Source organism: Lithobates pipiens, unplaced genomic scaffold, assembly GCF_037356315.1.
Source record: "Lithobates pipiens isolate NorthernLeopardFrog02 unplaced genomic scaffold, aLitPip1_a1.2 Scaffold_22, whole genome shotgun sequence".
NCBI lineage: Eukaryota > Metazoa > Chordata > Amphibia > Anura > Ranidae > Lithobates > Lithobates pipiens.
Genome location: NW_027507784.1, coordinates 219666289 through 219678662, shown reverse-complemented (window position 1 = coordinate 219678662; position 12374 = coordinate 219666289). Strand labels below are relative to the sequence as shown.

General features: G+C 39.1%; 1 protein-coding gene across 6 annotated transcripts in view; it reads left to right on the top strand.

Annotated features, from left to right (window-relative positions):
* NUBP1 (NUBP iron-sulfur cluster assembly factor 1, cytosolic) overlaps nucleotides 1-12374 on the top strand; it is a 516243-nt gene that overhangs the window by 237809 nt on the left and 266060 nt on the right. For all 6 annotated transcript variants that reach the window (XR_013261876.1, XM_077448858.1, XM_077448857.1 and 3 more), the window contains exons 7-8: nucleotides 4940-5094; nucleotides 5651-5761. Coding sequence is in view for 5 of the 6 variants with exons in the window: in XM_077448858.1 (XP_077304984.1) it covers nucleotides 4940-5094; nucleotides 5651-5761 (266 nt within the window). In the remaining variant the exon portion in view is untranslated. The remainder of the gene's footprint in view (nucleotides 1-4939; nucleotides 5095-5650; nucleotides 5762-12374) is intronic.

The window sequence follows — 12374 nt, the reverse complement described above, 5'->3', positions numbered from 1 at the left end:
ATTTAAGGTATCCTGCCATGCTTTTTTCTATTACAAGGGATGTTTACATTCCTTGTAATAGGAATAAAAGTGACACTTATTTTTTATTTTTTTTGTAAAAATAAATCAATTTTTTTTTTTAATGAGCGTCCTGACGAGCTCACGTGCAGGAGCAAACGCATACGTGACTAGCGCCCTCATATGAAAACGGTGTTCAAACCACACATGTGATCGCCACGATCGGTAGAGCGAAACCAATAATTCTAGCCCTGGAGGTTTTTAAGGGTAAAAGTTTGTCGTCGTTCCACAAGAGGTCGCAATTTTAAAGCGCGAAATGTTTGGTATCAATTTACTCGGTGTAACATTATCTTTCACAATATAAAAAAAAAATGGGCTAAATTTACTGTTGTCTTCTTTTCTAATTTAAAAAAAGTGTATTTTTTACAAACAAAGTGTGCTTGTAAGACCGCTGCGCAAATACGGTGTGACAAAGTATTGCAAGGACCGCCATTTTAGTCTCTAGGGTGTTAGAACCCCCAAACATTATAAATTTTTTTTTCTAAGTAATTTTCTAGAAAACAAAACTGTTTTTAACTTGTAAACAACAAATCTCAGAAAGAGGCTAAGAGGCTCGGTCCTTAAAGTGGTTGTATACTCGAATTTTTAACTTTTACCTACAGGAAAGCCTATAATAAGGCTTACCTGTAGGTAAAAAAAATATCTCCTAAACCTGTACGGTTTAGGAGATATTCCCCTCGGTATGCGCCGCTGACTGCAGCGGCGCATGCGCACAAGGGGATTCTCGGCCTGAAAATCCAGCAGTGGCCGGCGGCCGGAATGAAATCATGCATGCGCGCGGGAGTGACGATATCGCGGCTCCGGCCAGTCACAGCGCCGGAGCCCGATACCCGGAAGAAACGCTGAGGGAGCATGTCAGCTCCCTCGGCGTGGATCGGGCCAGATGTCGGGGCCTCGTTCTAACGTAAGTATTTCATAATGAGCTAGTATGCGGTGCATACTAGCTCATTATGCCTTTTGCTTTGCAGGTTTAAAAAAATTAAAATAAAATTTGCGGGTTTACTACCGCTTTAAGTGGTTAGAGAGGAAATAAAAAAAAAAAAAAATCAATTTAGCCACTTTCCTGAATTGGAACATATACAGTAAATATCATCAAGATGGGAATCTTGACAAAAGTTATCTATAATTTTCAGATGTTTCTTATACACGTGCCACAGGTGTATTTTAAGACATTAACCACTTGCTTACTGGGCACTTAAACCCCCCTCAGTCCCAGACCAATTTTCAGCTTTCAGCGCTGATGCACTTTGAATGACAATTGCGCGGGCATACAACACTGTACTCAAATGAAATTTTTATCATTTTTTTCCCACAAATAGAGCTTTCTTTTGGTGGTATTTAATTACAGCTGGGAGTTTTATTTTTTGCTAAACAAACAAAAAAAGATGCAAAAAAATAAAATAATATTTAATAGTTTGTTATAACATTTTGCAAACAGGTCATTTTTCTCCTTCATTGAAGTGCGCTGATGAGGCGGCACTGATAGGCTGCATTGGTGGGCACTAATAGGCTGCATTGGTGGGCACTAATAGGCTGCATTGGTGGGCACTAATAGGCTGCACTGGTGGGCACTGATAGGCATAGTTAAGGCGGCACTAATAGGCACAGATAAGGCGGCACCAATGGGCAAAGATGGCACGGATGGGTGGCACTAAGGGGCACTGATAGGTACCACTGATAGATGGGCACTGATAGGTGGCTCTGATAGGTGGCACTGCTGGGCACTGATGGGCGGCACTGCTGGGCACTGGTAGATGACACTGATGGGCACGGATATGTGGCACTGGGGTGCAGCACCTTTGTTGAGGCAAATTGTGGGCACTGCTGGGTGGCACTGTGGGCACTGCTGGGTGGCACTGCTGGGCGGCACTGTGGGCACTGCTGGGTGACACTGTGGGCACTGCTGGGTGGCACTGTGGGCACTGCTGGGTGGCACTGACGGGGGGCACTTCTTTTTTAATCTTCTTTAGTGATGAGGGGGCAGATGGGCACTGGCAGGGGGCAGGTGGGCACTGGCAGGGCTGATCGGCTCTTTTTTTTTCTCCTCGCGCTGTCAGCGCGAGGAGGAATAATAGCCGATTACCGGCTCCGTTATATCACATGATCAGCTGTCATTGGCTGACAGCTGATCACGTGATAAGGGGTCGGGATCGACCCCTTGCTCTGATCAGGCGAGTCTCATAGACTCACCGATCACAGAGCAGGCCGCTCGTGCATGGGACTACGTCAATAGACGTAGTCCCGGCAAAGGAGATCCGCGCTGTAGCCGTCATTCGGCTATAGCGCGGATCTCAAGTGGTTAAAGAAGATACTTAAGCTCATATGGCAGCACAAAAAAACAAGAATACAATTTGCAGTACTAAGTAAAGATAAAATTATACAGAGGATTAGCTTTTCCAGATTTTAAAAGATATTACACTGCAGTTTTGTTATCATAAATTATAAATAGAACATTTAATTCACATGGGAAAAGTTGGGTTAAAATTGCACACACGTTAATACACAAATCAGGGGATATGGGTACCATGACAGTATCGTAATTTTTCCAAGGACACAAGTGAATCACCAATGAACGTATTTAAGGTATGGGATTTAATACACAAAGGAAATGGGAATATAATTCACCACTAATACCACTCAAAGGAACAAACTATTTTTTTTTCCAGGGAATGGGAAACTACTCTTGCTATGTGGCTCCCAAACAAAACTGATGTCCTTTTTTTACCCCACAAATAGAGCTTTCTTTTGGTGGTATTTGATCATCTCTGCTGGTTTTATTCTTTACACTATAAACCAAAGTGACAATTTTGAAAAAATTCATTCTTTTTTGCTATAATATATATATAATACTTTTTTTTTTCCTCAGTTTCGGCAGATACGGAGTCTTCTACATATTTTTGGCAAAAAAATAAATCACAATAAGCGTTTATTGATTGGTTTGCACAAAAGTTATAGTGTCTACAAAATAGGGGATAGTTTTATGGTATTTTTATTATTTTTTTTTTTACTAGTAATGGCGGCGATCAACAATTTTTATCATGACTGCAAAATTATGGCGGACACATCAGACAATTTTGACACATTTTTGGGACCATTCACATTTATACAGCGATCAGTGTGATTAGAAATGCATTGATTACTGTGTAAATGTGACTGGCAGTGAAGGGGTTAACACTAGGTGGCGCTGTAGGGGTTAAATGTGTCCTAGGGAATGATTCTAACTGGGGGCGTGGCTACGTGTGACAACACTTTTAACCTCTCCCAATTACAGGGAGCGGTGACCAGTGAAAGTGTCACTAGGCAGAATGGGGAAATGCTTGTTTACAATAGCATTTCCCCATTCTTCCTCTCCGTGAGACGATTGTGGGTATGCCCGCAGACATAGTCCGCAGGACCTGCGATTCTTCTCATGGAGCTCGCAGCAGGTGCGCTCACCGCCAGCAGCTTGCACGTGATGGCGTGGTGGAAAATTCAAAGGGACGTACAAGTACACCAAATTTGCGCAGCCGTGACATTCTGTCAACTTAAATATACGTGCAGCGGTTGACAAGCGGTTAAAGGATATTATGAAAGAGTTAAAGAAAAAAACGACACAAAGTGACAAAAAGGAATTACTAGTGATAGATGAACTAAGATACCATCAGTTGAGATATTTTATAAAGCCACTGCCACATCCAATAAGATCAGGAGAAAGTTTATTACCACCATTTGAAAAATTGCTCGACTTACAGGAAGCACCAGGGCATGAAATCTCCCAGATTTATAAGATTCTTTCTCTAATGTCAGAACCATTGGTACAGCCTTTCTTGAATATGTAGGAAGCAGAACGTGGTGCAACTTGGAGTGAGAGAGAAAATGTTGAAATTGGTAGACGGTACATTAATAGATATTAACATGAGAAAAACAAATAATAAATGTCTGTCAAGATGGTATATAACGCCTATCAAAGCACACAAATATCAAAAGGAAAAAACACTGCTTTGCTGCAGAGGGTGTGGGAAAAGAGGAACACGTATATGGTGGGAGTGTTTGAAAATACAGAAATTTTGGCAAGAAGTGATACAACAGAAATCCAGAAACGTATTTCTTTAATACCAAACTTACAATAAAGCAATATAAGAGAACGATAATACCACATTTAATAAATGCAGCAAAACACCTGATCCCAAAATATTGGCAAGCATTGGAAAGCAAAACACTAAGAGAATGAGTTCAGAGGGTAGAATTTATATATAACATGGAAGAATTGTGTTGTTACAGAGAAGATAGAATATAAAAATCTTTAAATACTTGGAATGGATGTAAAGAGTTCAAGAATACAAAGAAATACTCTGAGACAATGTGAATCTGAAAAAGAGAGGTAGAGGGAGTAAATGAAGGAAGATTATAACACATGTTTAAGGAATGTGAGATGGGGAAGGAGAGGGAATAGGGGAAAACTATATTTTTATGAATGAGCATTTTGAACAAAGTATTTTATATTTTAATAAAATTAAAAATGTAATAAAATTGTAAAAAAATAAAATAAAAACCGGCTGACGTTCTGCCAACTTCTGTCGTACGTGCATGCTGGAAAACCAGCATCTGACCGACTCCCGATTAGCACTCTGAGACAATGGCAGAGAGCCCTGATAAGAGCGTTCTGATGGGGAGGCGTTCCCCTGTCAGAACACAACAGCTCAGCAGGGGAGATCACTGGACTTAACCTTGCATGGTTAGTACAGCGGCTTCTGACCGGAGCTGTCAGTTTTTTTTTTTTTTTTTTTTTTTAATAAAAACTGTAGTGTGCATCAGGCTTTAGGTTGGGCTGTTTAAGCTGCCATTCTGTGTCATTGTCCCCTTTGTAAGATAACATATTCTTCTTATTATTCTTATCCTACAGGCATGATTAAACAGTTCCTGCGAGATGTAGACTGGGGTGAATTGGATTACATGATTGTGGATACTCCTCCTGGTACTTCTGATGAACACCTTTCAGTAGTGCAGTATCTTAGTGCAGCTCACATTGATGGTGCAGTAATTATCACTACTCCTCAGGCAAGTGTTATTCTGGATAGTGTATACCCTGTTTAGTAGGAATGAGTTAAATTGAGGGATTCTATATCACCCAAATTTTTTAGAAAATCAGGATATTTTAACAATAGCTTGGACTGGACTGTTAATAGCTCTTGAGTATTGTGCAACTCGTTTTAACTATTTTGGACCTGTTCTTGTGCCTCCGTGCCCTCCAAAATACTACATCATGAGTCTCCTATTATATTTTTTTACAGAAATTTAAAAAAAGGGAAAAAAATGAACACAATTATGCAAATAACTGTTACATACACAAAAGATCATAAAACGGTTATATCATTCTAAATATTTTTAAGGAGATTTTTTACAAGCGACTTTTGCCTAAGCTGCCCATTGAGCCCATTTAAAACATTTTGCTTCAGTGAAATTTTGGTGATGAACAAATTAGTATTTTGACCAAAATCCCTCTGTCCATCCATACTGTTTGGGTCTCTAATGGACAAGAGATTTTTATATATATATTGTGGTCCAGCTAAGTTATAAAAATAACAGACATTAATTCATTTGTATTTCTTTACAGGAAGTGTCCTTGCAGGATGTGCGAAAAGAAGTCAACTTCTGTCAGAAGGTGAAATTACCAATAATAGGAGTTGTAGAGAACATGAGTGGTTTTATTTGCCCAAAATGCAAGGTAAGCTTTATGGGAACACATGAAGGGGATTTGAATAAAACCTTATTGGCACTTTCTGGCAGTGGTTTCCTTTAAAACTACCTTTGCCTAATTCAGACAAACATTTAAAGGATAAGTTAACCTTTGGAAACATGTGACATGTATCATCCGTTTTTAGGGTGTAACATGATCCTGCTCCTCCAGCTTCTCTCCAATCCCTATTGTAATATAGACAGAAGGACGGGAATCTTCTCCCTGCACCCGCTGTCATTTTGAAAAGAAAATGGCCGCATCCTTCAGAGTGCTGCGAATGAATTAACTACAATTACCAACAGCCTTTGTGCCTGATGGCTTGTATTTCTCAACAAACTACCAGGGCACACGTAAGCACTCTAGTAGCAGAATAAATACAAAACTTCTGTATACAGAATACTATACCTGCAGTTGATCAAGAGGATGGCAAAAAGCCCTATATAAAGCATGATTCAATTTGCTCCAGCAGGGGAATAACAAAATTCCTCCTTGATCGCCCGAAGCAAATCGCATATTCCTTGAGTTGGCAATCCCTTTTTTTTAAAACCATCTGGCCAAGATGTCCAGACCTAGTTCTTGAAAACCATGAAACCAGAAAGTTGATTTCACTTATTGTAAATACTGAGTACTAAAACCTATACCTACAATTCAACATCATCTTGTTGAAGTAAAGATTTTATTAGAGAAAAACTGGCAGAATCAATGACCGAGCTTCACTTAAAAATTCTACAGTAGTTATTGCTGTACTTGTAAAAAAAAAAAAAAAAACACGCTGACTGACAGTTATGTTACCTTGTTAGCTTTAATACTTTGAGTCACAGAACTGAATAGGCAGATGAGAAAAGCTGCAGAAAAGTAATTGTCCACATACTTGTGCTGGGTCACTTTTAAAGTATTGACTTTTACATCTCTATTTCATGCTGATATTGTATTAAATTGAAAGTTCTCTGGGATAACTAATAGAAATAAAGTAAGCACTTTACTGCAGTCACTTTGCCTTCCTGGTTTTCAACAGAAAAAGGATTAAAACGCTGAACATCGAAGTGCAAGAAAGTGAAAATTTCTTGCTCTCAGCAGCTGGTCTGTTAGTACCAAATGTTTCTTTACCTGATCTTCTGAGTTATGTTGCCTCTGTTAAGTAGTGCAAATGGGAGATCTCAAGGGCAAGGGGAGAAGTCCTACTGAATCAGATCTCGCCAGCTTAGAATCCACTATTGGTTCTAAAGAAGCAAACATGGAGCACAAAGCTGGATTCAATGTTCTAAAGCTTGTCTATAATGTTGTGTTGCTTTCTGCTTTTTTGTTTTTACATGCAATTTCAGGAGCCCCCACTCTTCTCTTAACAAGCTGGGTACATAAGGCTTTGTTCCTGTCAGGCTTAACTGATTGCTGTCTAGTAACTGATTCATATGCATGAATGATTTACATGATTGGTAAGATCTTACTGTGTTTCAATGTTAGTCTCAATATACAAAGTGTTACTCCTGTGCTACCTGTAAAGTGGTATCTAGAAATTCCTGCACGTAGGTTTACCTGTTGTTCCAACAATAAAATAAATGTGAAGCTGCTGCTAGCATCGATGTATGTTCCCACACAACAAAGGACTCTATAAAGGATGTGTTAGCTATTGCGCTGCTAAACTCCAGTGACTATTATAAATAAACAACACCAATAAATCTAATACTCAGATGATATGTGTCTGTGATCCTTAGTGTATAGAATTCATTATAATAATATAAGGATTCTCCTTGATAAAGTCACATGTCGTTTGGCAAAACACGTAGTGGTGGGTCCTAGTGACGTCAGCACGCTCTTAGGGTAAAATTGGAAGATTGTACCCCATTTGGTTGCCACTATAACATCAAAGCGATCCCTAAGGGGCTACATATCCTTATTGTGCTATGCATGCTGTTTTAGTGCACTGATAAATGTGAGTTGTCATTTTTTATGGTTTTTATTAGTGTTTTTAATTAGTTCAGCACTGTCAGTATTCCAATTCCTGCTAAGGACTGCCGCCGGATATAGTGGATATAATTACCACCAAGAATCCATCCACCCCCCTACATGTTGACCTGCAGAAGGTCAGTAATAAAGGTGAACGCATAGTTTGGAAGGTAGCGGGAACTGGAAATAGCTGTGAACCTTATACTGGATCCACGTAGTAGACCATTTGTTTTTAATGATGTATAGGGCCTCATGTGCGTTCTAGTGTGTTAAGATTTATAGTCGTAGTGGGGAGTGCTGTACCACGCGTTAATTTTTTGTCACTGTTTATAACAAAATAATAATTAAAAAATCTCATACTACTATAGAGTAAAGATTCCAATCTGATTTGAAGTACTATGTCTGTGCCGTTAAAAGAAGTACTAACAAGCACAATGCCAAAATAGGTACCTAAAACTTCACCTCCATGAGGAGGTTAGTTGCCAGCTAGATAAAGGAAGGCCCCTAGATGTGGTGTATCTGGATTTTGCAAAAGCATTTGACACAGTTCCCCATAAACGTTTACTGTACAAAATAAGGTCCGTTGGCATGGATCATAGGGTGAGTACATGGATTGAAAACTGGCTACAAGGGCGAGTTCAGAGGGTGGTGATAAATGTAGTGTACTCGGAATGGTCAGGGGTGGGTAGTGGGTTCCCCCCAGGGTTCTGTGCTGGGGCTAATCCTATTTAATTTGTTCATAAACGACCTGGAGGATGGGGTAAACAGTTCAATAGTTCAAACAGTTTAAGCAGGGCAATAACTTCTATTCAGAATGTGGAACCCTTTCAAAAAGATCTGAACAAATTAATGGGACGGGCAACTACATGGCAAATGAGGTTAAATGTATAAATATGTTAATGCATTTGGGTGGCAAAAATATGAATTCAATCTATACACTGGGGGGAGAACCTCTGGGGGAATCTAGGATCGAAAGGGACCTGGGGGGTCCCAGTAGATGATGGGCTTAGTAATTGCATGCAATGCCAAGCTACTGCTAACAAAGCAAACAGAATATTGGCATGCATTAAAAAGGGGATCAACTCCAGAGATAAAATGATAATGCTCCCACTCTACAAGACTCTCTGGTCCGGCCGCACCTGGAGTATACTGTCCAGTTCTGGGCACCAGTCCTCAAAAACGAGGTACTTGAAATGGAGCGTGTACAAATAAGGGCAACAAAGCTAATAAAGGGTCTGGAGGATATTAGTTATGTGGAAAGGTTGCGAGCACTGAACTTGAAGAGACACTTGAGAAGGGATATGATTTCAATATACAAATACCATACTGGTGACCCCACAATAGGGATAAAACTTGTATAAGGGAGTTTAACAAGACTAGTGGCTACTCATTAAATTAGAAGAAAAGAGGTTTAACCTTAAACTACATAGATGGTTCTTTACTGTAAGAGCGGCAAGGATGTGGGATTGCCTTCCACAGGCGTTGGTCTCAGCGGGGGGACTTTGATAGTTTTAAGAAATGATTACATAAGCACCCAAACTACCGCAACATACAGGGATATACAATGTAATACTGACATAATCACACACATAGGTTGGACTTGATGGACTTGTGTCTTTTTTTCAACCTCACCTACTACTACTATGTGAGGTTGATGTCATATAGTCTGTATGACCCTCCCAGATTTGAGATGATCACTGCTTCTTCCTCCTCTGTGCATATAGGGGGCTCTCCATTCAAGCTTCCTAAGGGTTCCAATAATAGGGGGGTGAGTGCGGTGCCCATATGGTTATATTTTAGTCATGCTGCCAAAGTGCCTTGCCCACATGTGGAGAAAATATCAGAAAGCCTCTTATGGTGCAATATGCTGGTAATGTAAAAATGTATTAAAAACAAAAATGCACTTACACTTAAAAATCTTTAAATGTGCATCAATACAAACAATCCTGGGCTTTACTTTCGCATGATGTCACTTCAGGTCCGCGTCTGCCTCTGCTCGCGCCCAGTATTTCCATCATCGGTATTGTGCTTGTTAGCACTTTTTTCAACTGTACAGACTTACTACTTAAATGGGATTGGAATTATGTTATAGTTGTATGATATTTTTACGTTATTATTTTGTTATAATGAATTATATACATGAAGGTTCATGGACATATATGACCTGAGTATTAGATTATTTATTGGTGTTTATAATATGCATTGGAGCACTGAAGTTTAGCAGCGCATATCCAACACATTATTTATTCCAATATACTATTTTTTGTGTTTTTATTCCCTTTTTTTTTATTTTCTGCTTACATTCATATTTGATGAGCTCCTGGGAGATTTTTAGTTTTCTTAGAAGTTATGTGCCAAATTGCAACAATGCTTGCTTCCTCAGAATGCAGAGGTTTTATGTATATTTCTAGACCCTGTCCTTCATAATGTTTGCCAGAAGGAGACCTCTGAGCCTTCTGTTGCTGAGGTTGTGTCTGAATAATATCACAAATTCTTTTTTTTAAACTTTACATTTTTATTTTTGACAAAATATACATTCTAATATAAATTAATACAATTGGTATTGAATAGAACAGATAATAACAAAAGGTTACAACAGGGTACAATATCTGAAGTTTAATATCCCGCTACCGCCCACCCCAAGTTGGATCATACTATAGGCAGGAACTGGTCACCAAATATTCAAATTGTTAGGAATGAAAAGAGGAGGAGGCGTCTATAAGAAATACAATATCTTTGTGTATCATGTATCACTATTCTTCGAGTAATTGGAGGCACTCGGCTTGTTTATCCAAACTTTTTTTTTTTTTTGAAGATGTTAGCATTCAAAAATGTCTCTATCACTAATTCGTATTGGGCCTGAGTGTTTAGTCTTATAATGACATTTGACAAGTTAGGAGCTTCTGTGCATATCCACATATTGGCAGTGGTAAGTCTTGCCACTATCAGGATATGTGATGCTACTGTTCTAAAGCTATATATATCTAGATTTAATCCTAATAATGCTGTTGCCATTGTCAGTTCTGCAATAAAGGAGGAAACTGAGTTCCAAAAACTTGAAAGATTCTTGCATGACCACAGAATATGGTATAGGTTTCCCAGTAATTTTTTACACCTCCAGCAGATGAGAGAGGTGGAAGGGAATATTTTGGATAATCTATACTGTGTCGGGTACCATCTGTTAAGATTTTTTTGTAAATTATCCCAATTTTCTATACATGAGGATTCTGTACTAGTGATCAATACGAATTTATGCCATTGTTCCCATGTAAAGGTTTGTGAAAGGTCCTTTTCCCATTTTAACATGTTGGGATCTTTTTCTTCTGGGGAAGAAGGGGAGAGAAGGTTGTAGAAAAGCCTAATTCCTCTTTTTGAAATTTGTGGTGTGTGAAATATTGCCATATTTCTGTTGGGATATCAATTTTGTCAGAAAGGATTGTTTTTTAGATATGCGCATTTGCTAAATTTCCCTTCCACTATGTTCTTGAAGTGTGCTGGTAGGCAATTATAAGTTTGGAAGCCTTGTTTGGTCCATTCTTTTGTTGATTGACATATTTTACAGTAGTCTTATTCTTGTGGACAATGCTATTTTAGCGAACAAGTTTCTCTTTTTAGTTTTGGATGGAATGTTTCTAAGCTATTAAAGTTGATTTGCTAGAAAGGAGGTTTGGAACAATTCTTTTTTTTTTTTGGTTATTACATGCTTCACCATAGGGTGAATAGGTCAATGACCTTTAGTAAAATTTTTTATATTTAACCATAGTTTATCATTGGAAGTGGTAAACCAATATTTAGTTTGGTCTAATAAAGAAGTATAATGATAGTTTCTAATGTCTGGCAGTCCTATTCCTCCTAGGTCTTTGTTGGCAGTTAGTATTGAGAATGCTACTCTTGTTTTTTTTTTTTTTTCAAATCCATATGTAATTTTTAAATTTAGTGTTCATTTGTATAACCACATGCCGACCAGCGCACAACGATATACGTTGGCACAATGGCATGGCTGGGCAAGTGGGCGTATAGGTACGTCCCCTTTAAGATGTGGCATTGTGGGCGTGCGTGGCCACTGTGTGCTCCGTGAACGTGTGTCAAAATAGGGGATAGTTTTATGGCATTTTTTTTTTTTTTTTTTACTAGTAATGGCGGCAACATTATGGCTGACGCATTTTTGGGACCATTGGCATTTATACAGTGATCAGTTCTATAAAAATGCACGGGTTACTGTAAAAATTTCACTGGCAGGGAAGGGGTCTAGTGGGTGATCAAGGGGTTGTGTTCCTTCTCTGTTCTAACTGAATGGGAGAGGGGACTGTCTAGGGGAAATGACAGATTGCTGTTCAAACATTTTTATGAACAGACGATCAGTCTCTTCTCCCCTCAGAGAACCAAAAACTGTGTGTTTGCACACACAGATCCTGGTTCTCGGTGTGTCAGCGGCAATCGCAAGAGTCAGATGGTGATCGCGACCGCCAGAACTCACATCAGCTCTGGGGGCAGTGGCCACAGGGAGAAGCGACTTTACATAATGTACTTTCGCCCAGCTGCGCCATTCTGCCGTAGTAGAACTGTGGTGGCTGGTATGCAAGTGGTTACTTCAAAGGATTTTCTTTTATTTATTTTTCCCTGGCTGCTATTTGTATTAAAAGACACCTAACAAATG